At 53.3% G+C, this 25323-nt stretch overlaps 1 protein-coding gene across 1 annotated transcript in view; it reads right to left on the bottom strand.

Moving 5' to 3' along the window:
* Positions 1-24158, bottom strand: part of FCGBP (Fc gamma binding protein) — a 42974-nt gene extending 18816 nt beyond the window's left edge. Inside the window, 11 exon segments of the mRNA XM_045806581.2 lie at positions 211-410; positions 559-1150; positions 2838-3430; positions 7412-7979; positions 10112-10716; positions 12784-13354; positions 16441-16787; positions 18538-19761; positions 21225-21281; positions 21595-21757; positions 24072-24158. Of these exon segments, the coding sequence (XP_045662537.2) occupies positions 211-410; positions 559-1150; positions 2838-3430; positions 7412-7979; positions 10112-10716; positions 12784-13354; positions 16441-16787; positions 18538-19761; positions 21225-21281; positions 21595-21757; positions 24072-24158 (5007 nt within the window).
* Positions 24159-25323: the final 1165 nt, after the last annotated feature.

The raw sequence follows: 25323 nt of genomic DNA on the forward strand, positions 1-25323 counted from the left end.
TGGAGGAAGGTGGCCCAAGGGAGCAAGAGTGAGGGCAGGGAGGCAACAAGTGGGAGATGATAAATGGGACCACAGTGGGGCAGGGGGGAGGGGAAGGGCTGGGTGGGAGAGACATTCAGGAGGCCAAGTGGACAGGCTGTGGGGTGATGGGCAGTGGAACGGGGTCCCGCACGAGGCCCCAGGCTCTGCCCGCCATGACCGGGTTCCTACCTCATAGTAGACACCGTTGTGGAAGCAGCCACATTGCTGGATGGGCACGCAGCCCTGGCCGTTACTGAGGAAGCCGGGGTCACACTGGCAGCCCTCAGCACAGCTCTCTGGGCAGTGCGGGGGGGCGCTGAGCGCTGAGCAGCCCAAGGAGCAGGTGTCTGCGCAGACCTCGTAGTGGCTGTTGGGGGGGCACTCCATCGCTGCAAAGAGGGAGTTCTGGTCACAGACCCCTCCCAGGGGCTCTGCGGAGGGGCTGCACGGCCCCAGGGCCTTCCCCTTCTGCGCCTCAGTCTCCTCTCCCTCTGCCCTTCAGTCCCCCTAGCCCGCCCTTCTCTGCCCCTTACTCACGACAGAATGATTCGGTCCTCCAGGGATCAACATTGCCGCCGGCCGCCTGACAAGCACTCACGTAGGCGTGGATATCGCTGCACAGGATGCTCTCGTTCCCACCACCCAGGCACAGATCAAAGACACAATCCTTTAAGGGACCCTGGGGATCAACCAGCTTGTGGCAGGCGGCCAGAGGCCCGGTGGGGCTGGTGAGGAGCCCACAGAACTTCTCCTGCTTGTACTTCTCCTCCAGCTCAGGGGAGCACTCGAGGTCTGAGTCGCAGTTCTCGCCGGGCTTGCAGGTGGGTGGTGGCAGGCAGGGGGAGCCTGGCACGGCCTCCTCCCAGGAGTTACCGAACTCGTTGGAGTTGCCCGCCTGGGAGCCGTCGGGCTTCTGGAAGTCATCCTTGGAGTCGCCGTTGTAGTTCCCGCACAGACCACGCAGCTGCTGGTAGTAGTTGCCTGGGACGGTGACCCGCACGTTGTACACGAGGTCATAGGCCACACGCAGGCCAAAGTCAGTGTCGATCACGACGTCTGAGCCGTGCTGAGTGGCGCGGACCTGGCCCTGGGCCAGCACCACGGGCAGCCTCATGTCCACACCGTTCACCTGGGAGGCGGGAGGTTCCATGTGTCAGAGGGGGCCCTCTGAGAGGGAAGACCCTAGTTCGAGCCCCTGCCTGACGTTGGAGATCCACGTGACCTCACTTCTCTGGACCTTAGTTTCCGTATTTGTAAAATGAGCGTAATGATTGGGTCGTGTAGTGGGTCGAATGGTGGTCCCCAAAGGATATGTCGACTCGAATCCCTGAATATGACCTTATTTAGAATAAGAGTCTTTGCAGACCTACTTCAGGTCATGATCTCAAGATCATCCTGGACGGGTGGGCCCTATGCCCAATGATGAGTTTCCTTTTACAATGATGAGAGCCAGAAAAGGAGACAGAAAAAAGAAAAGAGGCCATGTGAAGACAAAGATGGGTGGTTGGGGGGGGGCATGGCACAGTCGGTTGAGTGACCGACTCTTGGTTTCAGCTCCGGTCGTGAGATCGAACACTGCGTCAGGCTCTGTGCTCAGCCTGGAGTTTGCTTGAGATTCTCTCCCTCTCCCTCTGCCCCTCCGGCTCGTGTGCGCTCTCTCTCTAAAATAAATAAATAAAATCTAAAAAAAAAAAAAAAAAAAAAAGACTGGGATCGGAGTGTCGTGGCCCTAAGCCAGGGAGAACACCTGGACCTACTAGAAGCTGGAAGCTGCGTGGGTTCCAACACAGCTCTGCCCCCTCCTCTTCCTGGGACTCTGCCTGTGAGGCACCTCTCTGTTTGTTTCCTCATCTCCTGAGTAGGGTCCACGTGGTTACTGTCAGGATTATTTAAACCACCCCTGTCTTCAGAGCCAACTCTATGTGAGACGCTCTCCCAGGAGCATGTGCTCCCTCAGGGAGCTAATGCAAGCAGCTAATGCATGGCCAGTGCATAGTGGGCCCCTGAAAAAGTCAGCTCTTTATCAGGAACCTCATCATTAATCCTGCACAAGTACAATGGTCATGGGCCTGCATTTTAGTGAGATCCCTGGGGAGATTCCTCCACTTTCCACAGGAGACCAAATCCTTCTCAGAAAAGCACCGTGGAGTGTCCAGGGTCCAGTGCACTGCCTCCCGGCATGTCGTCCAAAGGCACAATTTTGCTGGGGCACTTTGGGCCAGTGATGGGACCTCCCCCTCTAAAGAATAAAGCAAATCTTGGTACTTCCAGAAGGAAGGATGAAATGACACTATGGATATGAAGTGTTCAGTGGCCAAAAAGATCAGGGGTCAGCAGTGTAAAAGCCATAGGTGCTGTTTCTGTTGTTGTTATGTTGGTGAGGGGTGATGGGGTCACCCCCAGATCATCCTCTGTCGTTGAACCTTTCCCATCCCCTGAACTTGCCCAGCCTCTGACTGCATCATGTTGCGGACCAGGAGACCAGGGACCAGGTGCAGGGAAGGTGCAGGGAAAGGGAGGAGGGGGTGGGGAGAGATGTTCAGAGGGGATAGGAAGGGACAGGGAGAGGAGAGACTGAGGAACAGACAGAGGGGGAAACTGAGCCACACGGGAGCAGGTCCCAGGTCCCCAAGGCCTCCTGACTCCTTGGCTCCCCACCCAGTGCTCTGACTGGCACCTCCCCTCCTTTGGGGACCCCGTGCCTCCCACATCCACTTGGAGCTCTGAGCTCCCTGCCCCTCAGCTGAGTGTTGCCCATGTCCAACCCGCAGAGCACCCTCTATCCCTCCCCTTCGTGTTCCACCGCTGCTTCTCACCGTGACCTTCCACTTGTTCTGCTCCAGCCGCAGGGTGAAGTTGGCCACCTGGACGGTGATCACCCTGGTCACACTGACTTTCCCATTGCCCCAGGCCACGTTCTCCTGCAGGACGGTAAACTGCTGCAGCCCGGGCCGGGTCTGGTGGGTCCGAGACAGCACGTACACACAGGTACCCATGAAGTCGAAGCGCCGGCCGTCGAAGGTGGTGTAATGGGGGTCTCCTGAGGCTTGGCAGGTGGCAGAGCCCACAACCACGCAGCCCAGGATGCCACCAGACGGCTGGCAGGCCTCCTGTGGGCCACAGGCGGAGGGCTCACAGGACACCAGGCCGCCCTCCTGGCATTGGCAAAGGGAATCACACCCAGGTCCGGGGTAGAAGGTCTGGCCTGGCGGGTGGTAGACGCCCTGGTATACGCAGCCACAAGAGGGCAGGGGCACGCAGGACTCACCACTGAGCGCGAAGCCTTCGTCGCACACACAGCCCTCATAGCAGTCGAAGCCACAGCCCCCGGGCACTGGGAGGTCCCCGCAGGACAGCGGGCAGCCGTAGGAACATGCCTCGTAGTGGCTGTGGGTAGGGCAGCTCAGAGCTGCAGGGAGAGCAGTGGTGAGCATGTGAGCGTCAAGAATCCTCTGCCCCCGGGTGACACACGTGCAGGCACACCCTCGCTCACACACTCACATGTAAGCCGTCTGGCTGCAAGGAGCCCCTCTGTTCAGTGGGGCCTGGGGGGCAGGTTATATCACAATTAATCTGGGCCTGATAATTAGGATTGTATTCCAACTTAACTGTAGTTTGTGGTTATCTGTAATGTCTTTAATGACATATCTTAAACATGTAAGTGAATATATAGCATGTGTGTGTGTGTGTGTGTGTGTGTGTGTGTGCGTGATCCATGCAATGCATTTGCGAACACAGTGGTTTTAATGTCTTCATTCTATAGTGGTATAGTAGGAGTAGGAGTAATTCTGTAGTAAATTGAAATCTTTGGCCCACGTTGTGAAGAGGAAAAAAATAATTCCTGTTCCTCTCCAAACTCCAGTCACTCCAGATGATAAGACAGGTGGTTCCCTCGAAACAAAACGAAACAAAGAAACTAAGACTGAGCTCAGTAAAGCCTCTATCTGTGCTAAGATGATAGCCACGTGTGGCCTTTTAAATCTAAATTAATTAAAGTTCAATAAAATAGAGGATTTAGTTCCTGGGTCACACTCGCCCCATTGTAAGGGCTCCATATGTGATTGGTGGTGAGCATGAAGGACAGCTCAGGGGCACAACATTGCCATCGTCACCCAATTTCTATTGGACAGAGCTGTTCTAGATCCTACAGCCAGCTTACAAGAGAATCTGGGGACAGAAGACAAGTTAAATAACACTTTGAAGAAGCAACTAGCCAAATCCAGAAAGTAGGAAATTCTGCAGGACAAATGACTTCATTTTTTCCCAATAAAGAAATCGCCCGAACAAAATAGATAGAGGGGCGGATATGAGATAAAGCAAGCACAGTAAAATGTAGACTGCAGAATCTAGACGGTAAGTGTATGGGTATTCACCGTAAAATTATTTCAATTTTTCTACACATTTGAAAATTTTCATAATAATGTGGGGGGGGGGGAAGGAAGAGGCTATTACAGGATGAAGATGATTTAAGAAAATCAACCCAGTGCTGTGTGTGGATCTGCTCTGGATTCAGATTCAAACACATTAAAAAAAAATAACAAAAAACCTCACATTTTTTTAGACAATTGGGGAAATTTGAACCTAGGTTGAGTTTAGACGATGTCAGTGTTATTTTTGTTACTGGTAAGAACAGCATTGTGGGGGCGCCTGGGTAGTGCAGTCGTTAAGCGTCTGCCTTCGGCTCAGGGCGTGATCCCGGCGTACCGGGATCGAGTCCCACATCGGGCTCCTCGGCTAGGAGCCTGCTTCTTCCTCTCCCTCTCCCCTGCTGTGTTCCCTCTCTCGCTGGCTGTCTCTCTGTCACATAAATAAATAAAAATCTTTAAAAAAAAAAAAAAAGAACAGCATTGTGGTCATGTTTCTTAAAAGTTTTATCTGCTGGGGATGTTTACTTAAGTATTTATGGGAAAATTCATACGTCTAGAATTTGCTTTAAAATATTTCAGCAAAACTGGGGCACCTAGGTGGCTCAGTCAGTTAAACGTTTGCCTTCAGCTCAGGTCATGATCCCAGCGTCCCAGCCTCCCTCTGCCTCCCCCACCCCCACCACTCGTGCTCTCTCTCTCTTGCTCTCTCTCAAATAAATAAAATCTTTAAAAAATAAAATAAAATATTTCAGCAAAATAAAAACAAACAAACAAAGGGGGTGTTGGAGGAACTGAGAATGGCACAACACTCACCGTCGTCAAAGCTGGGGCTGGGTGCATGAGGTAAGGCCCCACCCTGGCCCCCCTCTGCCTGATGTCTGCGTCCTCACAACCCAGTCATCTAGAACTGCCCCAACGGGTACAAGCACAAGAGTCGTCTTAAGGAAATACGAGATTCTCAGCGTCCACAAAGGCCACAGAAGGAAGCAATTAATGGTACGAGTTCAGGAGCCAAACTGCCTGGACGCAGGTCATGCTGCCTGGCTGTGTGACCTCAGGCAGATGATTTAATATCTCTGTGGTTCCAACTGCTCGCTTTGTAAACTAGGAATAGGAACGATCCCTCACAGGGTGGTGGTGAGGAGGAAATGAGAAGAACCCTGAGAAACCCTTAGCACGGGAACTGCGCCGTGGGAAGTGTGCCACACGAGCGCTGCCCATAGGGACAGGAACCCCTCCTAAGACGACCGGCCTGAGACCGAGCTGCATCTCCCTTCCCACTGTCCCTTTGGTGACCCTGCTTCCTCCACTTAACAGGAGACAACTGTGCACTCCCCACCCATCCTGAATCAACACGGTGTGTTGCCCAGGGGCATGGAAACATCTGGGGACACAAAGGGACACTTCCAAATACTGCTGTGAAGTGTGGGGACAATGCATGATGAATCCTTCCTGGGTAAGGGATCGGGACCAACGTTGGAACAAGATGGAACAAGGGTCTGACAGAGCTGGCTGCCCAGAGGATAGGAAAAGTAAGTTTTACAGCGTCTTCCTGTGTGCCTGACCTCCCTACAACTCAAAAGGAGTTCAGAGTGGAGTGACATTGCTGGGCCAGAACCCCTTCCACCCACTTATTAGTATCCTATATACAAAAATCAAAAACAGAATTGATGTTGAACCTGGTCTCGCTCAACAGCAGATGTGAACCCTTGGAGGAGGGGGGGAAGCTGCATCCATCTCTCTAAGAGATGTCTTTCCAGTACATTCTACTCTTGATGTTGAATATTTTTATCAGTCGTGTACTAATGATACTTGCAATGATAACTCACTCCATCTTTTTTTTTTTTTTTAAGCACTTTGAGTCTGATGGTCTCGGGAATTTCTGAAAATAATGAAATGTTCACAGGTGTCTATGTTTGTGGCAGAGAAGTATGATGGGAATTGGGACAAACTGATGACGGCCACCCCTTCTTCTGGGCTTGGCCATGGTCCTGGCTTTGGCTAATGGGACAATAGCAAATGGGACACCAAGGAGAGGCTGAAGTGTGCTTGCCTACTGGGGCTCGTCCACGCCTGCTGTTCTTTGGAACCTTGAGACCACTGTGCGAAGAAGCCTGCACCAACTGGCTGGAAGATGAGACTGAGTCAGCAGGGACAAGCAGTCCTGGCTAAGGTCCCCCAAGCCAACCAGCCTGACAACCACCAGATGTGTAAAGTCAGGCCATTGTAGACCATCCAGCCCCCACAGAACCACCAGCAAGACTGCAGAGATAAACCAGCTGGCCCAGACTAGGTCAGCCCAGCAGCCTGCAGAATCATGACAAATAATAACTACGTGTTGTTTTTATCCCCTTTTCGCTGGAGATGTTTGTTACACAGCAAGGACTAACTGATGCAGTGATCAAAAAAGAGACTTTTATGTATATCGGTATATTACGTTAGGTTAAATTCTGCTGGAACTAAAAAATCATTAGAAGGTCAGTTCAGGAGAGCAAGAATTTTTTTTTTCTCCTGTTTTCTCCCCCATTATATCCTCAGTGCCTGGAATATAGTAGGTGTTCAATAAATATTTGTTGAATGAATTAATTAATGAATAGTAGGTGAAGGAGAAAAAGAAATGATGTGACATGCATGTATTTATCATGTGTATTTCAATGGACAGTGATGTGCACCATCCACGCAGATGCTGTAAAGGAGTGAAGAGGGCCAGATGGTGACCAAAAACACTGGAGAAGGACCAGGCTTCTTCTAAAGGCAGCACTGCTACTCATCTCTGAATGACAGCTGCCATACAGGAATTAGACCCCGGGGCCACCAGATATTTTCAGTCATCTTACAAATATTTACTGCATCTGTGACTTCCCAGGCATGTAACTGAATCTTCCTAAGCCTCTGTTTCCTTATCTGTTAAATGGGTATAACCGTGGTTCCTACCTCAGAATACCTTTCTAAGAATTACACTAATTAATGCTATTTATATGTTAATGAATATTCATAAGGCCGAGCCCCCCAGTTGTACTCACGGCAAAACTTCTCAGTCCTCCAGGGGTGCACAGTGGCCCCAGCAGCCTGGCACGCAGCAGTGTAGGTGGCCAATGCCTCACATAATGGCCCAGACTGGCCTGGCAGCAGGCAGCGGTCATAGACACAGTCGCGCAGAGCACCCTGGGGGTCCAGCGTGCTGTGGCATTCGCGGAAGGGCCCCTCTGGGTCCGCAAGGATCCCGCACTCCTTCTTGCTCTGCAGCTGCTGGGCCACCAGGGAGTCCAGGTTGGGACAGTCCCCTGGCTCTGTTGCTCCGCAGCCTGGCCTTGTCTCCTCTTGCCAGCTGTTCCCAAAGGCCAGGGCATTGGCCGCTTGGCCTCCACCCCGCAGAGCCAGGTCATCATTGGGGTTCCCATTGAAGTTCCCGCAGAGCCCACATAGGGCCCCAGCATAGCTGCTGGGCACCTTGGCAATCACACGGTCATTCCAGTTGTAGGTGACAGTCAGACCAAAGTCTGTGCGCACAACGGCATCTTGGCCCTGGCGGAACACCTGCACCTGCCCATCTGCTGCCTGGAGGGGCAGGTGATGAAGGATGCCATCCACCTGGACAGAGATGAAGGAGGGCCAAGGGGTCAGGGTATTCATGGCTGTGTGTCCCGCCCTTCACTCACTTGGCTCCAACTATTCTGAACTCCTTGCTGTTCTCTTGAGCACACAACACTTGGTTCCACCTCAGGACCTTTGCACGTGCTCTTCCCTCTGTCTGGCATACCATCTAGCTGTCTGCAACCTTCAGCTATCAGCTTAAATCCAAATCCCTAACCCATGGCCTTCAGAGCCTACAGGATGTGTCTCCCCATTACCTCCCTGAACTTACCACCTCCCACTCCCCCTGCCTCACTCAGTCTGCTCCAGCCACACTGGCTTTCTTGTTATTCCTCTACTTCTCTCAGTTTAGTCCAACTCTAAGGCTTTTTTACTTTGCCAAGAACATCACCCAACACTGCCTCCTGGCCACTTCTCCTTCATCCTTCAGGACTTGGTACAAAGCCAAGCCTCTTCCCTATGAGGTTTCATTTCACTTTGGCTCTGTCCACCTCTGTGCCTGCATCACCTGCCTCATCACTCACTCAGCCTCCCTGCTGTCTCCCCGAACACACCAGGTGCTCTCCCACCTCATGTCTTTGCACTTGCTGTGCCCTCCTCCTAGGATACCACCCAGCACACTTTAGTTGGCCAATGCTACTTCAGATGTTGGGTGTTAGCTTTGATTCAAACCCCTCACAATGGCCTAAAAAGCCCTAGATGATCTAAGCCTCACTGTTCTCCAATTTTGTTCTCCAGTACTGCCCATCCCCACCCCTGCAACTCCAGCCAGGTATTCTCATCTTCTCCTGGACTCAGCGAGCTCAACCCAGCCTCAGGGCCTTTGCTGTGCCTTCTGCTTGTGACATTCCTACCCTCTTCCATGTCCCTATTCTTTGCCTGGTTGCCTCCCCATCATCCTTTATGAATCAGTTTAAAATAGAACCCCTCTCCCCACCAGGCCTTGCTTGTTCCCACTTTTCTGACCTCGTCTCTTACCAACCTCTCTATCTCATCCCCCCAGCCTCACTCTCAAGTACAGCCGTACTGGCTCCGTGCTGTCCTCCTGTACTCTTCAAGCTCGGTTCAGCCCAGCCTTTGCAACTGCTGCTCCCTGCGCCTAGGAACCCCTGCTCTTCATCTGGTGGTCTCTTCTTTGTCCTTCGGGTTTTTGTTGAAATCAAGACCTCCATCATAGTCATCCCCCACATCATCCCCTTCCTCCATTCCAGCCCCCTGGGCCTCCAGGCTGTTCCTCTGACCCTCTTATTTGTTCCTGCCTCAGGCCCTTTGCACTCACTGTTCCTTCTGCCTGGAATACTGTTCCATCCACTTCTGTCTGCCTGTTCCAGGAGCAGCAACAGGATGTAGTGGTTAAGAGCGTATGGACTCTGGAGCCAAACAACCTGGCTTCAAATCGTGGTTCTGTCACTCACTAGTTGTATGACCTTGAATAGATAACTTAACCTTTCTGTGTCTCAGTTTCTCATCTAACAAGATAAGCTATTTCACACAGTTGTTGTAGAGATTGAGTCAAGCATTTAACACGTAGAAGTAATTTAGTATGTATTGGCTATGATTGTTCCAGACTCAGTTTAAGTGTCATCTCAGAGAGGTGGGAACATAAATATGAATCATTATGCCCTCTGTTTATCTAGAAGTTTCTCTATGCCAGACACTCGGCTTTATGGGCAAAATTTCCTTTCCTCCAAGGTCATCCTGAGGATTCTGACCTAAGGCCTGTAAAGGGTTTAGTGGTGGTGCCTGGCACATGGAAATTTCCTTCGTTTTTTCCATTTCCAATCCATCCTCCTTCCCAGGACATGGGCCACTGTCCCAAACTGCTCAGTAGTAATTATTTACTAGAGCTGTGACTCTTACAACCCCGCCTCTCGATTTTTATCTTTTTTTAAAAGAGAAAAATCAGTGGTTCTTGATTTCTGCTGGGTAGTGGACCCGGAGGACAAACTAAAGCCTGGAAAGACAGTCACACAGCTAAGGAGACGCCGCGCCGCCTGCCTTAAGCACTGGCCACAGGGTCTTCTAACAGACCCCCCCCCCCCCCGCCCATCCGGGGTTCAGAGCCCCTTCTCCTTAAAGGGGATTTCCTGCCCTTCTACCCGCCCTCCCCCGGCCCCCGGGTCTCTCACCAGCACTTGCCCAGGGGACTCCCGGCGCACGGTCACTTTCACGCCACGGGCCTCCACGTGCACGGCGCGCGTGTAGCTCACGGTCTGGCTACCCCGGTGCTCGTTTTCCACCAGCACCCGGAAGGCCTGCAGCGCCGCGGCCTGGCCGCAGGAGCCGACCAGCAGGTACGTGCAGGTGCCCATGAAGTCGAAGCGCCGGCCGTCGAAGCTCACGTAGTGCGGGTCCCCGGACGCCTGGCAGCTCCCAAAGTGGTCGGGGTAGCAACCCAGGAGGCCGTTCTGGACGCGGCAGCGCTCGCCGGTCGGGCAGCCCTGCGTGTCCTTGCAGCTCACCTGCTGGGTGGCGCCGTTGCAAGTGCAGAGCCGCCGGCACTGCTCGTCTGCCCACACCTGCTGGCCCGGCGCGAGCGGGCGGCCCTCGTAGATGCAGCCGCACGACGAGGCCTCCACGCAGGCGCCGCCGCTGGCCACGAAGCCCGGGAGGCACACGCAGCCCTCCGCGCACGGGCGCCCGGAGCAGTTGGCGGGTGCCGCCTGGGAGTTGCAGGTGGCGGGGCAGGCGGGGCCGCACTGCTCATAGCGGCTGTTGGCAGGGCAGGACAGGGCTGCGGGGGGGGAGGAGACGGAGAGAGAGAGCCGGGACGTGGGTCAGGATAGTGCCGGGCCTGGTGGGTGCTCTGTCGGAAGGCTCAAGAGGACTTCCTTCCCCACACCCTGCTCCTTCCCCGGAGCTCCCCGTGACACTTCCATCCCTCTGGGTGCTGGGGCCCCAAACCTCAGAGACACAGTTGACTCCTTTCCGCCTTCATTTTCACGGACAACCAATCTGTCAGTAAGTCCTGTGAGCTCCATCGTCAAAATCTATCCAGAATCTGTCCCCTTCTGTCGCCATCGTCCCCACCCTGGTCCGGTCCCCCCCAAGCAGCCTCCTGCCTGGTCTCCCCCATAACCCCATTCTGCCCTCACAGGCTGTTCCTCACATGCAGCCAGAGGGGCCTTGTGAACACGCGATGTCCCTCTCCTGCTCAGAGCCCTCGTGTGGTGCCATCTCAGGGAAAAGTGGGGGTCCTCCTGGTGGCCCATGAAGCTCCCCATCATCTGCACCCATCGCCTCTCTCCTCATCTCCTCTCACTCTCCCTTTGGTTCACTCTGTCCCAGGCACAGACGCTTCCTCATGGGTCCTCACACTCCCACCTCAGGGCTTTGCACTGGCTGTTCTCAGGGTCTGTACTGGCCGTTCCTCCGAAGGCAGTGCAGTATGTGGTTAAGAGAAAGCTACTGGAGTCCAGATAGCTTTCCAACCCCAGTCTCCCATTTTTAGCTGTGTGGTTGTGAGCAAATGACTCCAATCGCCCTGTGCCTCAGTTTCCCCATCAGTAACATGAGATGATAATAGTACTGACCTCACAGGGTTCTGAAGAGTCAATGAGTTCATCTATGCAGAGACAGCCCATAGCATCATTACTACTTAGCTGACTTCATTGTCTTATCCTGCTTTTGCCTCCAGTGTCCCCTTCCCAGAAAGGCCGTGCCTGAGCACCCTCTTCATGAGCCTCCCGTTTGCTCTTATCACATGAATTTTGTTTCTTTTGCTCTTTAAAGATATTCCATGGTTTGCTGCTTACTACTGTCTGTCTCCCCTGCTAGGCTATAAATTCTGTGAGGGTGGGGGTCTGGTCAGTCTCAATCCCCCCACTGAATCGCCAGGACCAAGGACAGGGTCTGGCTCACAGGAGATGCTCATTCATTCAGAAATGAACGAGTGGATGAATGGATTCACCAGCTCCTCCTTCACACCAGGCATTGGGGGAACTCGGGAGGGTGGGTGTTTACTGGGCACTGAGGACAGGGGAGTGCCTGAGACAGGCTCCCCGTGGCCTCAGTGTCTCCCCCAGACTTACTCCCCCTCTGGAGTCCCCATCTTAAGCCCTAGGCCTGGGCCTGGACACCTCCTCTTCCCTGTGCACTAGACTTTCTGTCTCCTGAAAATTTCTCTGGGAGCCTCTCAAGGGCGGGGCAGGTGTGTGCTGGCCCCCACAGTGCCAAACACCAGCAGAGAGATGGGGTCAGATAGGGGCTTGTGGAATGCATGAATGAAGGCGTGAATGAGTAAGTGGGTGGACACCTGACTAAGGAGCTTAGACTTTACCCAGAGGGCACTGGGGAGTCATGGAAGGGCTGTGAACGAAGGGATGTTCACATCTCTGCTTTGGGACTCGGAGGACTGCCTCTCATGCAAACTTTTGCACATGCATCCTCCTCTCTCAGCCTGGAACCCACATCCTGCTCCCCCTTTTTCTGTCTCATTTCAGTTCCTCCTACAGGTTTCAGTTTGGGCATCCCTTTCTCTAGGAAATCCTCCTCAACCCCCCAGGCTGAGTCGAGAAGCTTTCCTAGTCCCCTGGACTTCCCCCCTCCTGGCCCGGACCACTCTGCCTGTGCCTGGCAGAGCCCAGGAGGGACCACCTTAGTGGTCACCGTCTAGGAACACGTCTGCCCCAACCTTAGGCTCGCTGTGGGCACAGTCTGGCCATCTTGGCCATCCCAGTGTCCCTGGCACGGTCCGGCTGCAGGCTGAACCTCAACAAGTGCTCAGATATTGAGCAGATGCAAGGAGTCCCCTGCCTCCCACCACGCGTGCTCCCAGCCCCGCGCCAAGGGCATCACTCACGACAGTGGGCCAGCGACCTCCAGTTCCCGACGGAGATGCCAAGCTCCAGGCAGGCCTGGGCATAGGCGCTGAGGCTGCGGCACAGGCTGGGCCGGTCCCCGTTGACCACGCACAGGTCGTACACGCACTCCTCCAAGAAGGGCCGGGGGGGCAGGGCGCTGTGGCAGACTGCAAAGGGGCCGTCAGGCTGGGTCAGCATTCCGCAGAGACGGTTGCCCTCGTAGTGCTGGGCCTGGCCTGGGGTGCAGGAAGGGCAGTCATTCTGGCAGCCGTCGTCGCACAGGTAGTCCCCATCGTCCAGCTTCCAGCTATTGGCAAACTCCACGGGGTCAGTCGCCAGCTCTGAGTCGTAGGTGAGGAAGTCATCATCAGGGTTGTTGTTGTAGTTGCCGCACAGCCCGCACACCTGGCTTTGGAAGCGCTCCGGGAGGCTCAGGGCCAGCTGGCAGTCCCAGTCGTAGGTGACGACCAGCCCGAAGTCCAGCTCCACTATGGCCCGTGTTCCGCTCTGGTACACGCGCAGGCGGCCCTCGGCCAGGGAGGCGGGCAGGCGCGAGCGCTGGCTGTCAATCTGCAAGGGGTGGGGGTGGGGAGGAGTGGGTGGTCAGATCCTGTGTGGTCAGATCCTGTATGGTCTGGCCCTCACCCCTCAAACCCTCCCCACTCACTTCCCCCTGCCCCAGCTGCCCTGGGATTCTTTCTTCCTGTTGCTGCTACCGACGAAGCCTTGGGATCTTTGCCATCGCATCCCTGTGGCCTGAAATGTTCTTCCCCTAGACGCACCCATGGCTCACTCCCTGACCTCTGACCTCTTACAAAAGCTTTGCTCAGCTGTCACCATGGCAGTGAGGCCATTCCTGACCACTCTGTTTTATGTGGCAACCCTTCCCTACTCCCTATGCCTTTCCCTGCTCTATTTTTTCCCCCTATAGCTTCTAAGCTTCTAACATATCATTTGCAAATTTCTCATGTTTACCATCTGCCTAACTCCATAGACTGTCAGCCCCACAAAGACAGGGATTTTTGTCTGCTTTGCTCATGGCTTCACCTCCAGCACCTAGAACAGTGCCTGACGGAACCACAAGTGCTCGATGAGTGAATGAAGGCGCTGCTGTGTTAGACAAACATTCACCGGGCACTCCCTCTGTGCCTGGCCCTAGCTGGGCGATCCTGGGAGTGATGACAGAGACAACCCAGACCCTGCTCTCCTGGGGCTCTCAGTCCAATGAGGGAGACAGACTGGTCACTATATCAGAGTGATCAGAACTGGGATTGTGGAAGCACAGGAGGGTCTGGGAGTCTAGAAGAAGAGTCAGATCTGATGTAGCAGGTCAGGGGAGGCTTCCTGGAGGCAGGGACAGCTGAGCTGAGCTGCGCTGTAAAGGATCACTGAGGGAAAGCCACGAAAAACAAGGGGAAGGGTATTCCTTCACAAATATCCTGAGTGGAGAGAGTCTGGCCGGGAGGTGAGGGGCGTGTCTCTCTGTTCCTTGGGCCCAGTTTCCTCTTTCTGAGCATTTCTTCTGAATTCTTTCTTCACACATGCTTGTCTTAGTCAAGAGGATGGGGTATGAGAAAAGGAATAACAGGCAGAGGGGAACATATGAACAAGACCCAAAGGTAGGATAGATCTTCATTTGGTCAGTGAGTCAGCAATGCCCCCCGAGAGCCCTCCTGCTTGTCCAGGTCCATGTTGGGCAGTGCCGTGGGAGGCAGGGACCGAGATGCCCACAGCTCTCAGCGCAAGGAGGCTAGACATCTCCATTTTTAAATGACACAAGTGATATTCGTTCATTGCAGAAAACTTATAAAATGTTCAGGAGCAAAAATGAGGAAAGAGAAATCACCCGTATTGCTGTGGACAAACACACACACACACACACACACACACACACACACACACACACACACGGGTACATTTATAAATCCTGCCAGGGCTTTTTCTACCTTTTAATTTATATGTATTTTTCTTTTTAGGTAATGAGACCATGCTGAAGTCCCCATTTTATGAACCCCTTTTTCTCCCCGCAATGGTCCTGGGGTCATCCTATCATGATGCTATCAGGAGCTCTAAACCTCTGTCGAGTTTGTAAGGATCTGACAAAAGTTACAGGGCTCTCTCTCTCTCTGAAAGCCGCACAGCAGATGGAAAATTCCGCACATAATTTCGGGGACTTGAAGTTCCTCTGAGTTTGTGTTCAATCCCTCTAGATCTCGAGAACACCTACTTTACTCCCCTTGCTTATTAACCTCACAGATCCACCTGCACACCTGCACAGCGAGGGGGTGCAGAATGCTCGGTGCCGTGCCATTTGCCACTGTGAACAAAGCACCCATCCGCGGGGGGCTGAGTTAACTGAAGGACGGGCATCCATCCAATGCAGAATTGTGCAGCGTAAAGAACAACAACGACAAAAAAGAAAGCAGAGGCTCCCTTTATGTTGATATGGAAACAGAATCTACCATACAGTGTAAAAAGCAAAATGCAGAACACAGCAGACAGTACAGTACTCTTAGGGGAAAGGTAAGAATGTAGGGTTACCTTGCTTGTATTGGCATAAACAAACCCTAAGTGAAACCTCAAGAAATCAATAAAACGGGAGAGCAGGGGAGGGGTGGGGAAGGGAGAGAAAGCAGATGAAGACAGGAGTGACAGCCAGACCTTTTGCAACATGCCCTGCTTGTTTGAGTTATGCCGATGCTTTACCTCTTAAAAAAAAAAAAAATGAATCGCAGCAACACGGAAGAAATTCGCAAGTTCTATGCTGAGTCAAAGAATCTTCCCGCACATGGCTTCTTCCACTATGTGATTCCATTAACATGAAGTTCTTGAACAGGCAAAACTAATCCATGGTGGAAAAAAGTCAGAACTATGGTTGCCCCTAGGAGCGGGTTGGGATCATCTGGGAAGGGGCATGAGAGAATGTTCCGGGATGATGAGAAGAGTCTGTATCTTAATGGAGGTTGGGGTTGCACATTTGTCAAAACTCCATGAACTGAAGATTTATGGATCTTTATTATGTGTACATTTGATATCCAAAGTAAACAAAACGGCGTAAAAATATGGTATGAGGCAGAATGGCAAAGAGGTTAAGAATAGTGACTCAGGGCCAGCCTGCCTGTGTTCCCAGCTCCAGCTCTTGCTGGCTCGGAGCCCTTGGGAAGTCACTGATCTCTCTGGGCTTCAGTCTCCTCACCTAAAAGTATTAATAATAATCATGCCTCCCCCCACAGATGGCTGTGAGCATTCCATGCATTAAGACACGGAAAACACTAAGAAACAAATCCAGCGCACGCAGGTGCTCACTAAATTTCGTGTTTGGTCAGTGAAGACATCCCCCATTGTTGGACGGTTAGTTTCCTTCTTTTTTCTTCTGCTATCACAAACCACATTGGCATTAACTTTTCTTCCCCTAAACGTATCTCTGAGTATCCTTAAAATTTCTAGAACTGGAATTGCTGGATGAAGAAAGGGATTTAAGGCTCTGCCACTGATTTTCAAATTCCCCTTCCCCAGAGCCACTCCCGTGCCTCCCCTCCTCTCTACCCCCCACCCCACAGCCGAGGGCTTGGGTTTGGGGCCCGACACCCAGGCTTTGCCTCCACCTTCTGACTAGAGGCTCACAGGTATTAAACCTGAAGCTTCTGGACACTTACCCGAGCGAAGCCAACTTCCCCTCGGACCAGAGATACTGCGTGGCTGTAGGCGCGTACGTTGACCAGGCCCACATAGGAGACCCGGCGGCTGCCCCGGTGCTCGTTCTTGGCTTCCACGCTGAAAGCAGGCAGGGTCTGGTCATTGCTGCACAGCTCCGCCATCAAGTACAGGCACGTGCCCATCATGTCATAGCGCCGGCCGTCGAAGGTGGTGTAATGGGGGTCACCCTGGGCGCGGCAGGTGGCCACGGGGACCGCCACGCACTTGGCCTGCTCATCCACCACCTGGCATTTCTGCTGGGGACTGCACTGCAGGTCTTGGCAGGAGGGTTTCTGGGACAGCACGGCTGGGGGGCGGCAACGAAGAAAGAGTCAGGAGTCTCCTCACAGGTGGGAATCCTGGAGCTCTCCTGCTGTGCGGAGTTGGGGCAGTTGGCTCACAACTCCCCTATTGGAAAAGTGGGGAAACTGAGGTTGGAGGCTCCCAGGGAGATGGCTGCCCAGGTGTGACTCAACCCCAGGTATTCTAATTCCCTAGTTTGACACGGCTCAGCCCAGAAGAACTGGAAGGTAGTGAAGAAGGACGGGCAGGGATCATCGTGGAAATGTTGATTTGTGGTTTTTCTTTCCCCGTGTCCCTCTTTCCTTGCATTCCCACTCGGGTCAGAAGGCTAAGGAATCTTTTTTAAGGACAGAAAACGGAAGGCAGAGACTGTTCCTCGGAACAGAAATGACTATGGATCAGGCTGCCTAGATTAGAATCCTGGCTCTGCGGTCAGCTGGGAGGCACTGGACAAGTAATTTTAAACTTTCCAGGCCTCACTTTCCTCATTTGCAACAAGGGGGTGGCAACAGTACATTTTTCACAGGGTTATTTAGGGAGGAGGGCTTCCCAGGCTTAAAGAAGCTAAAGTAGAAGTAGGGTTTGGCCCCGGTGGTGAGTGCTACCTGTTACAATGAATCACCTACCCCTTCTCCTTTTCTACTGTTCAAGCCCAAAGTGGCTCTTTGAAGGTGGGTGGCTTGCATGCCCGTCGTTGGAGGGGGCATTTTTTTGCCAGTGCTGGGGACTCTGATGTCTAGGGTCCTAGCTTGAAGCAGGGGGTCCACATAGGAAGAAACAACTTCTCCTCCCCTCCCTCCCAGTGTTCAAAAGCTCTTGCTTTTTGTCTGCTCATAATAACTTGCCAGATAACCCCTAAGAGCTTTACAAATGTTAACTCATTGCTCCCTCACTCCAATCCTGTGAAGGGGTATAGCTATTATCCCTATTTTACACAGGGGGAAACCAAGGCCCACGTAGGCGAGGTCACATGTCCAAGGTCGCACAAGCAGAGGTGGGATTTGAACCTGGGAAGTCTGGCTTTAGCATCTGTGTCCTCAAACACCACGTTGCACTGCCCAGGGGCAGTTCCTCAAATGCGCTGAGCCTAAAATTACATGTAGGGCCAGGTCCTAGAGGTTATGCTAACACACACAAGACATCTAGAATGGTCTCTGGTATATTGAGAGAGAACTACCCCCACATGGTAGCCATTATTATTTATCATACTTTCAGACCCCTTGAGTTGGGGGGTAAACATTCCTATAGGAGGTGGGGGAGCAGTAGTTAGCCACTGGTATAGTTGCTAAAATAGCAACATATTTAAAAAAAATAAATAAAATATCAAAATACTTCCAAACTAATAAGAAGCTCCTCCCCACAGAGACCCCTCCCTCTAGGCACCTTGGCTCTTTCCTCGGACTCTATCCCTAGCCCCCTGCCCCCTGCAAAAAGCAACAAAGGGCTGAGGCCAGACACCTGCCGGACACCGTGGGGGCTTATATATAGGACCCTGCTGCCGTGCTCTGGCTGGCATCTCTTCTGACTGGTGGGGACCTTGGATCGCACTCGTTACTAAATATTTAGCAGTTCTTGGAGGGGGTTGGGTAGGGAGGAGCTGGGAAGCCTTAGGGAAGGGGAGGATGGCAAAGAGGAAGGAAGTGAGGTGGGGACAGCCACAGGGGAGCAGGTGGGTGGGAAAAAGGAAAGGGCGAGAGAGCCAGCCAAGGGGTCACGGGTTGGACAGGGCCGGGGGGTCATTTCCCATCACTCACTTCGGCCGCAGACACCTGCTGTCCCATAGCTTGCAGCCTGGAGCAGCCCGAAGGTGAGCAGCCCAAAGTTAGTTGTGGCCTCAATCATGTGGATCTTGTCAGTGGGGCCAAGTTCCACCTCGGCATAGGAGAACTCACTGCCGGGCACAGCTGTCCAGGAGAGCTTGTCCCCCATCCTGTGCCCTTCCATGGTCAGCTCATTAACCGCCTTTGTCTGTGTTACCACCAGAGCCACGCCCTCAGTGCCTGGCACGGTCTTCACCACATAGGCCTGGCAGTACGCTGCCACATCTGGGATCAAGGCCAGGTGGGGGTCATAGGTTATTTGGCCCCTTGTGGCACCGGTGCCAAACTGCAGGACCTGGATGCCCACGTCTGCAGACAGGTAGAGCGGCCGGGACGGCCGGACCTCAAACTCTGCCACTTCGCCCGCCTGGAGCCCACGGGAGCCAGCAGTGCCCCCCTGATTGTAGCTCAGCTTCGTGGTCCGGCTGGCCACGACATAGACCACATCATAGCGGGCCTGGGAGGACAGAGAGGGCACCACGTAGCGGGTGCCCCAGGCGGATGTGGGGAGCAGCTGCTCCACCACGTGGTTGCAGTTGGTGTGTTTCTGGGCACAGCTGTGGCCGGAGAACACAGCCACAGGGCCACTGGCTGTGATCCTTGACCCCGAGAGCTCAGCTGTGCTCTGTACCTGGGCCACCTGGTACGGCTGCAGAGTCAAGGTTACAACACTGCCCGCTGGGTAGAACTTGCCCTGGAATGTCACGGACCCCTTCAGCTGCATATTGACCGAGGCCCCTGCTGCCCCCACCACCACGGCGAACTCCTTGACATTCTTGGACGAGACGCTGGGAGGTGTGAGCACAAAGTACTCAGTGCCCAGAACCCGGACAGGCCACAGCCGCGTCAGCTCTGCTGTGTCGGGCTTCGTGTTTACGGCCTGTGCAGAGATCTCGCGGTCAGAGTGGACCGTCACCGCATATTGGAAGACCTTACTGCCGACCATCTCAGCCTTGGAACTGATGTTGACCATGACTGACTGCCCCGGGTTCACTGTGACATTCTGCCTGGTGCCATCTGCGTGGCAGTGAATGGAGACCGAGGCAGGTTGGTCCGACAGGCTGGAGAGGAGGAGTTGGAGAGAGGCCCGGTGGTAGCTAGGCAGGTAGTTCTGCAGGAAGGCCGCAAGGAAGTCCACTGAGGTCCCTTGGGTCAACCCTGGGGTTGGGGGGGGAAGAGAACGCAGTTGCGGGTCTGCTCACCCAGTCCTCTCCAGAAGAGAAGGAAGCCCTTGCATTGTGCCTAGATACCACATTGAAATATTAACTTGAGCTTTTTCTCCCCTCTCTCTCCTTTCTCCTTATTCACCTACCAGCCTTTCTGGCTTTTGTGTTTTAAAAGCCTGGACAGGGGGCTCCTGGGAGGCTCAGTCGGTTAAGTGTCTGCCTTTGGACCAGGTCATGATCTCAGGGTCCTGAGATTGAGCCCCATGTAGGGCTCCCTGCTCAGTGGGGGTCTGCTTCTCCCTCTCACTCTCCTCTGTGATCTCTCTCTCCCTCTCTCTCTCCCCCTCTCTATAAATAAATAAATAAATAAATAAATAAATAAATAAATAAATAAATAAATAAATAAAAAGGAAAGAAAATAAAAGCCTGAACACTTCGGACCGGGATCTCAAATGCTGGGTGGCCAGCATGCAACCTAGAGCATTCATATGCCAAGGAAAATGGGTAGGGTTAGCCTGTCATTATGATGAATTATGGGCTTTTTTCCCTTTTTTTATGCCAGGAGAAACTGGCATTTTTTAGGAGAAACTGGCTATTTGAAATTCCATGTGAAATCTCCAACCCAAAATCATTTTAAGTGCTGTGGGGCTCAAACTGGCTGGATTCAGCTGCCAGTTTATGACTTCTGTCTTAATAAAACCCCGGGGGGTTGTAGTAAAGGGGGTCAGGGAAGAAGGAGATTATGGCAGTGTGGACAACATGTCTCCTAGAAAGAGAGAGGAGTGGGTGATTTTCAATAACCCCAGCTAGGAAGAGATTCTCCAGGGCTGGGAAGAGAGGAAGAAGGGAAAGAGAGAGGGTAAGGAAGGAGATCTACAGGGTCTGGGAGAGAGTATGGAGTTATAGAAAGACTGTCTGATGTATTAGAGGAGCCTGGAAGGATGTCCCAGTGTCCCATGGGGTCAGGGGATCAGGGACAATGAAGAATTCAAAAGTGACCTAAGCAGATGCTGCTTGATGACTAGAAGGCTCTGAGGCCCCATCCTACCCCTGGTCGTCTGGCTTCACCTGAGACACCCATCCTGGGCATCACCCTGGGGAACTGGGCACCAAGCCCTCCAAGAATGACTTGAAATTTTCACTCAAGTGAAGCAAAAGGACGCTCAGAATCAGAACCTTAGTTGAGTTACAGAAAATAGAGAAAGTGGTACTTCTTGAAGACTTAAATTCGGGGACTGCAGATTTTATCTGCTTCCTTCTAGGGCAGAGAGAGGATGGGAGGATCCCACCATATTTCTCTGCAGAACCTAAGGGGCCTCACTCCCATTTCAGCTAGTCTGGGGTGGCACTGGGAGATGGGGTTGTGGAGGGCATACAGATGGAGGATGCTGACCACAGTAGGCAGAGTCCCCCAGATGAGAACAAGGATGTGGATGGGGTCTCAGTCCGACTTACCACACAGGAGGGTTGCTCCCGTCCAGAGTGTCCACCAGCTCCACAGGGAACCCATGCCTGCAGTGGGGAAAGAGAGGGGGTCACAGAAGGTTAGTTTGCCCCTCTGGCTGGGCACTGTTCCAGAGAGGACAAGGACCACCTGGGCACCAGATAGGCTGAGGTGGGCTGGATCCAAGGGCCAGTGTGTGTGTGTATAGGGCAGTTACATGTCCAGTGGGTCTGGTGGGAGGCGGGGAGGCCAGGACAAGGCAAGGATGGGGAGTTAGGTGTCCAGTGGGTCCAGTGGCGTTGGAATGGGGATGCCTGGAGCCAGGGGCTAGAGTAGGGGACGTGATGTCCCACTTCTATAGGGGACCCCAGCCTCTCTCACCTGCAGGTCCCTGGAGCTGCAGGGCTAGCCCCTGGGCCGGGCTATATAGTGGAGTTCCGTGGTTCCTCAGGCCACACCCTGGGCCACCTGCCAAGAAGATGGTGCCAACTTCCTGGAGGAGTCTAGTGATCCTAGGGCCAGGTGGAATGGGGACCCTGAAGGCCTGGGAAGGGTGGAGGGCAAGCCTGGACAACTGGGTCCTTAGAGGGGTGTGAGAACAGCTGGTGGCTGTGGCCTAGGAGCCTGTTGGAAACTTCAGAGCTGGAAGGGTGGTGTCCCTGAGGGAAACAGCTGGGGAGCAGGGTGCTGGGAGCCTGGTTCCCCGGGGGGTGGGGGAGTAGGGGCGGAACGTGGTATTCGGTCTTGTTTGCTGGTTTGATGGTTGGATCTCTTCCTTTGCCTCCTGCCAGGAACAATAGCAAAGGACCCATATCCGGGTTCTGGCTGCTCCCTAGTCCCCACAAGCTGATTCCTCCTGGTCCCCAGCCATCCAGTTCCTGTGTCCAGGCACGACTGAAGTGTCTGGGGTGGGCAGGGATCCGAGCACCTGACCTAGGCCAGTGGGACACAATACTTCCACCCCCCCCCCCCCAGTTCATCAGGACCTCCTAGGAACCTAGTCTGCAAAACGTTAACATCAAAATCAGCCTCACTGGGGACTGTGGGTGGGATGCAGGCTCTTCTGGTGGGGACCCCCTTGGAGAGCAGGGTGGGAACTGGGGACTGGAGCTGTGTGTGAAGAAGGATGGAGGCCTCTGTTTCCTGGTTCCACACCGACACTGGGTTCTACTTCCCTGAGAATTATTTGTTTTCTGGGAGGTCTTTTTGCCCCAAGAAGGGACTGGCTGGGGACACCTGGGTGGTTTTTGGTTAAGCATCTGTCTTCAGCTCAGGTCATTATCTCAGGGTCCTGGGATTGAGCCCCAGGTCAGCCTCCCTGCTCAGCAGGGAGTCTGCTTCTCCCTCTCCCTCTGCCCCTCCCCCTGCTCATGCTCACTTTCTCTCTTCTCTCAAATAAATAGATAAAAACAAAGAAAAAGAAAGGAAGGAAGGAAGGAAGGAAGGAAGGAAGGAAGGAAGGAAGGAAGGAAGGAAGGAGAAAGAAAGAAAGAAAGAAAGAAAGAAAGAAAGAAAGAAAGAAAGAAAGAAAGAAAGAAAGAAGAAAAGAAGGAACTGGCTGAACAGGCTTTGGGGAACTCTATGCCTCTCATCACCCCGGAATCTACCTGGGCTGGGAGCCTAGGTGTCACATGGGTAGCAGAGGAAGAGCCTGCCCCAGGAGGTGCTGTGGGCTTTGCGGTCTGTTCCTGCAGAGATGGCCTGACCCATGCCCTCGTTTCCTCGCACCCAGTGTCAGGACTCATTGTTTGCTGGGGAGTTTCCCCAGCAGCTGCAAAGCCTGGGCACCCTCTCGGACAACACCCCAGCAGCTGCTGCCCCCGGGACTCCCTCTCTTATCACCAAGGCCTGTGGGTGGCCGGGGTGGGTGGGGGCCCTGGCATCCCCCACTCAGGGCAGGTTCCCAGAGGGAGAGATAAAGCCTCAGAGTTGAATGGGACCCAAAGTCAACCAGGAAAATGAAGTGAGCAAACAGGAGACTGGATGAAAGCCAGGGATGTCAAGAAACAGGTGGGGGGTGGGGGTGGCTCACGGGAGCAGGAGATTCCTGGGGAGCAGTGCCTGGCTCCCTGAGGAAACGAAGGACAGGGAGGAAGGGCTATTGGGGTTCCTGAAAAGGAAGCCGTTATTGTACACCGAGGTGGCACAAACTTCTAAGCCGGATACCCCCTGTGGTCTGAGACACTCAGAGAAATGAGGGGTGAGGGGGAAGAGAATTAGGGTGAGCCTCAGGGGTGATCTCGCCCCTCCAATCTCCTCTAAGCCTTGAGGTCTCCCCTTGGTTGACCGCAGAGAGAAGACTTTGCCTCCTCAAAACCCACTGTTGCCCTTTGCAGCCAGAGTCTCTGGAAATGGGGTGGTAGTGGGAAATCTCACCATTTAATATTTTGGGGTTTTTTTTTTAAGATTTTATTTATTTATTTATTTGACAGGGAGAGAGAGAGAGAGAGACAGCCAGTGAGAGAGGGAACCCAAGCAGGGGGAGTGGGAGAGGGAGAAGCAGACTCCCAGTGGAGCAGGGAGCCTGATGTGGGGCTCGATCCCAGGACACCGGGATCATGACCTGAGTGAAAGGCAGACGCTTAACAACTGAGCCACCCAGGCGCTCCTCACCATTTAATATTTTGGATTTGACACCACTTGGAACTTTCTTCTCACTCTTTTCAGGGCCCAAGGGGTGTGTGTGTGTGTGTGTGTGTGTGTGTGTGTGTGTGTGTTGACACACCCTGTGGCCTATTCTGTATCACATGTATTCTCGGAACTCCCTTATCTATTCTTGGAAATCCCACTGGAGAGAACCAGCACACACACTTCCTTATGGTCAGAGAAGCACGTCCATCGGCCCCTTGAATCCTCACTCGGAGCCCAAACAGGGGTGTTTGTGAATCAGCCTTCTGGCCTCTCCCTGCGGCAGGATCTGCAGGGGGCAGATCTGCACTCGACATACCGCTTGAGACCCTTGGGACCCTCGGGCTTGTCTGGGCTTTACAAACCAAGGGCACAGCTGGAGAGAATTTACTCTCTGCAGCTAAATGCAGATTTTTTACAAAAAGATTTTATTTATTCATTAGAGAGAGAGAGAGCGAGCTCACAATCAGGGGGAGAGGCAGGCAGAGGGAGGAGAGGCCGGCTCACTGGTGAGCAGGGAGCCCGATGCGGGGCTCTATGACAGAACCCCAGGATCATGACCTAAGCCGAAGGCAGATGCTTAGCCAACTGAGCCACCCAGGCACCCTGCTAAATGCAGATTTGCTGCAATTTCTAATATCATTCCTTCATGCCTGGGTCCCACAAGGATTCCCGCCACCCCCTTGGGGAACTCCTCCATCTCGCATAAGCTGCCGCTAACCTGCCTTGATCTCATTCCTCTCCTGGTCAATACCCTTCCATGCTTCCCTGTCCCTGTGAATGCAAGTCCACACTCTTGGCAGGATTATCTGCTTGCACCTGTTACTTGGCTCCTGCCTGTGCCATTCCTCCTCCTCAGAGCTCCCTCCTTGATATTCTGCTTGCTGACTCTGTGTCTGGATTCCAGACCTCATGTTTTGCATGGCTTATTTCCCAAGAACCTAAGCTGAGGTGAATCTGTTTTATTCCTCTTACATGACACCGACTACTTGTTCCCTTGCCAAATGGAAATCTCCCCCTTTTTCTCCACGCTTGAAATTGGGAGTCCATACTGGACTACTGGATCCATAGTCTTGTGCCTCCCCACCAATCTCCCTTCCACCTGCCACAGTCTGACCTCCACACTCACCAAACTGTTCGTGCTGAGCCCTCTTATTTGCCACTTGGTTCCAGCTCCTTCTGTTACATTTGACACAAACACTTTTTCCTTGAAAAGGTCTAATGCCTGGGCGCCTGGCTGGCTCAGTTGATGGAGAATGCGACTCTTGATCTCGGGCTTGTGGGTTTGAGTCCCACATTATGCATAACGATTACTTAAAAATAAAATCTTTAGTGGGACACCTGGGTGGCTCAGTCGGTTAAGTGTCTGCCTTCAGCTCAGGTCATGATCCCAGGGTCCTGGGATCGAGTCCCGCATCAGGCTCCTTGCTCAGCAGGAAGTCTGCTTTTTCCGCTGCCCCCACTTGTTTTCTCTCTCTCTCT

The sequence above is a fragment of the Ursus americanus genome, chromosome 21 (assembly GCF_024610735.1).
Source record: "Ursus americanus isolate L20-20 chromosome 21, mUrsAme1.1.p, whole genome shotgun sequence".
In the NCBI taxonomy this organism is placed as follows: domain Eukaryota; kingdom Metazoa; phylum Chordata; class Mammalia; order Carnivora; family Ursidae; genus Ursus; species Ursus americanus.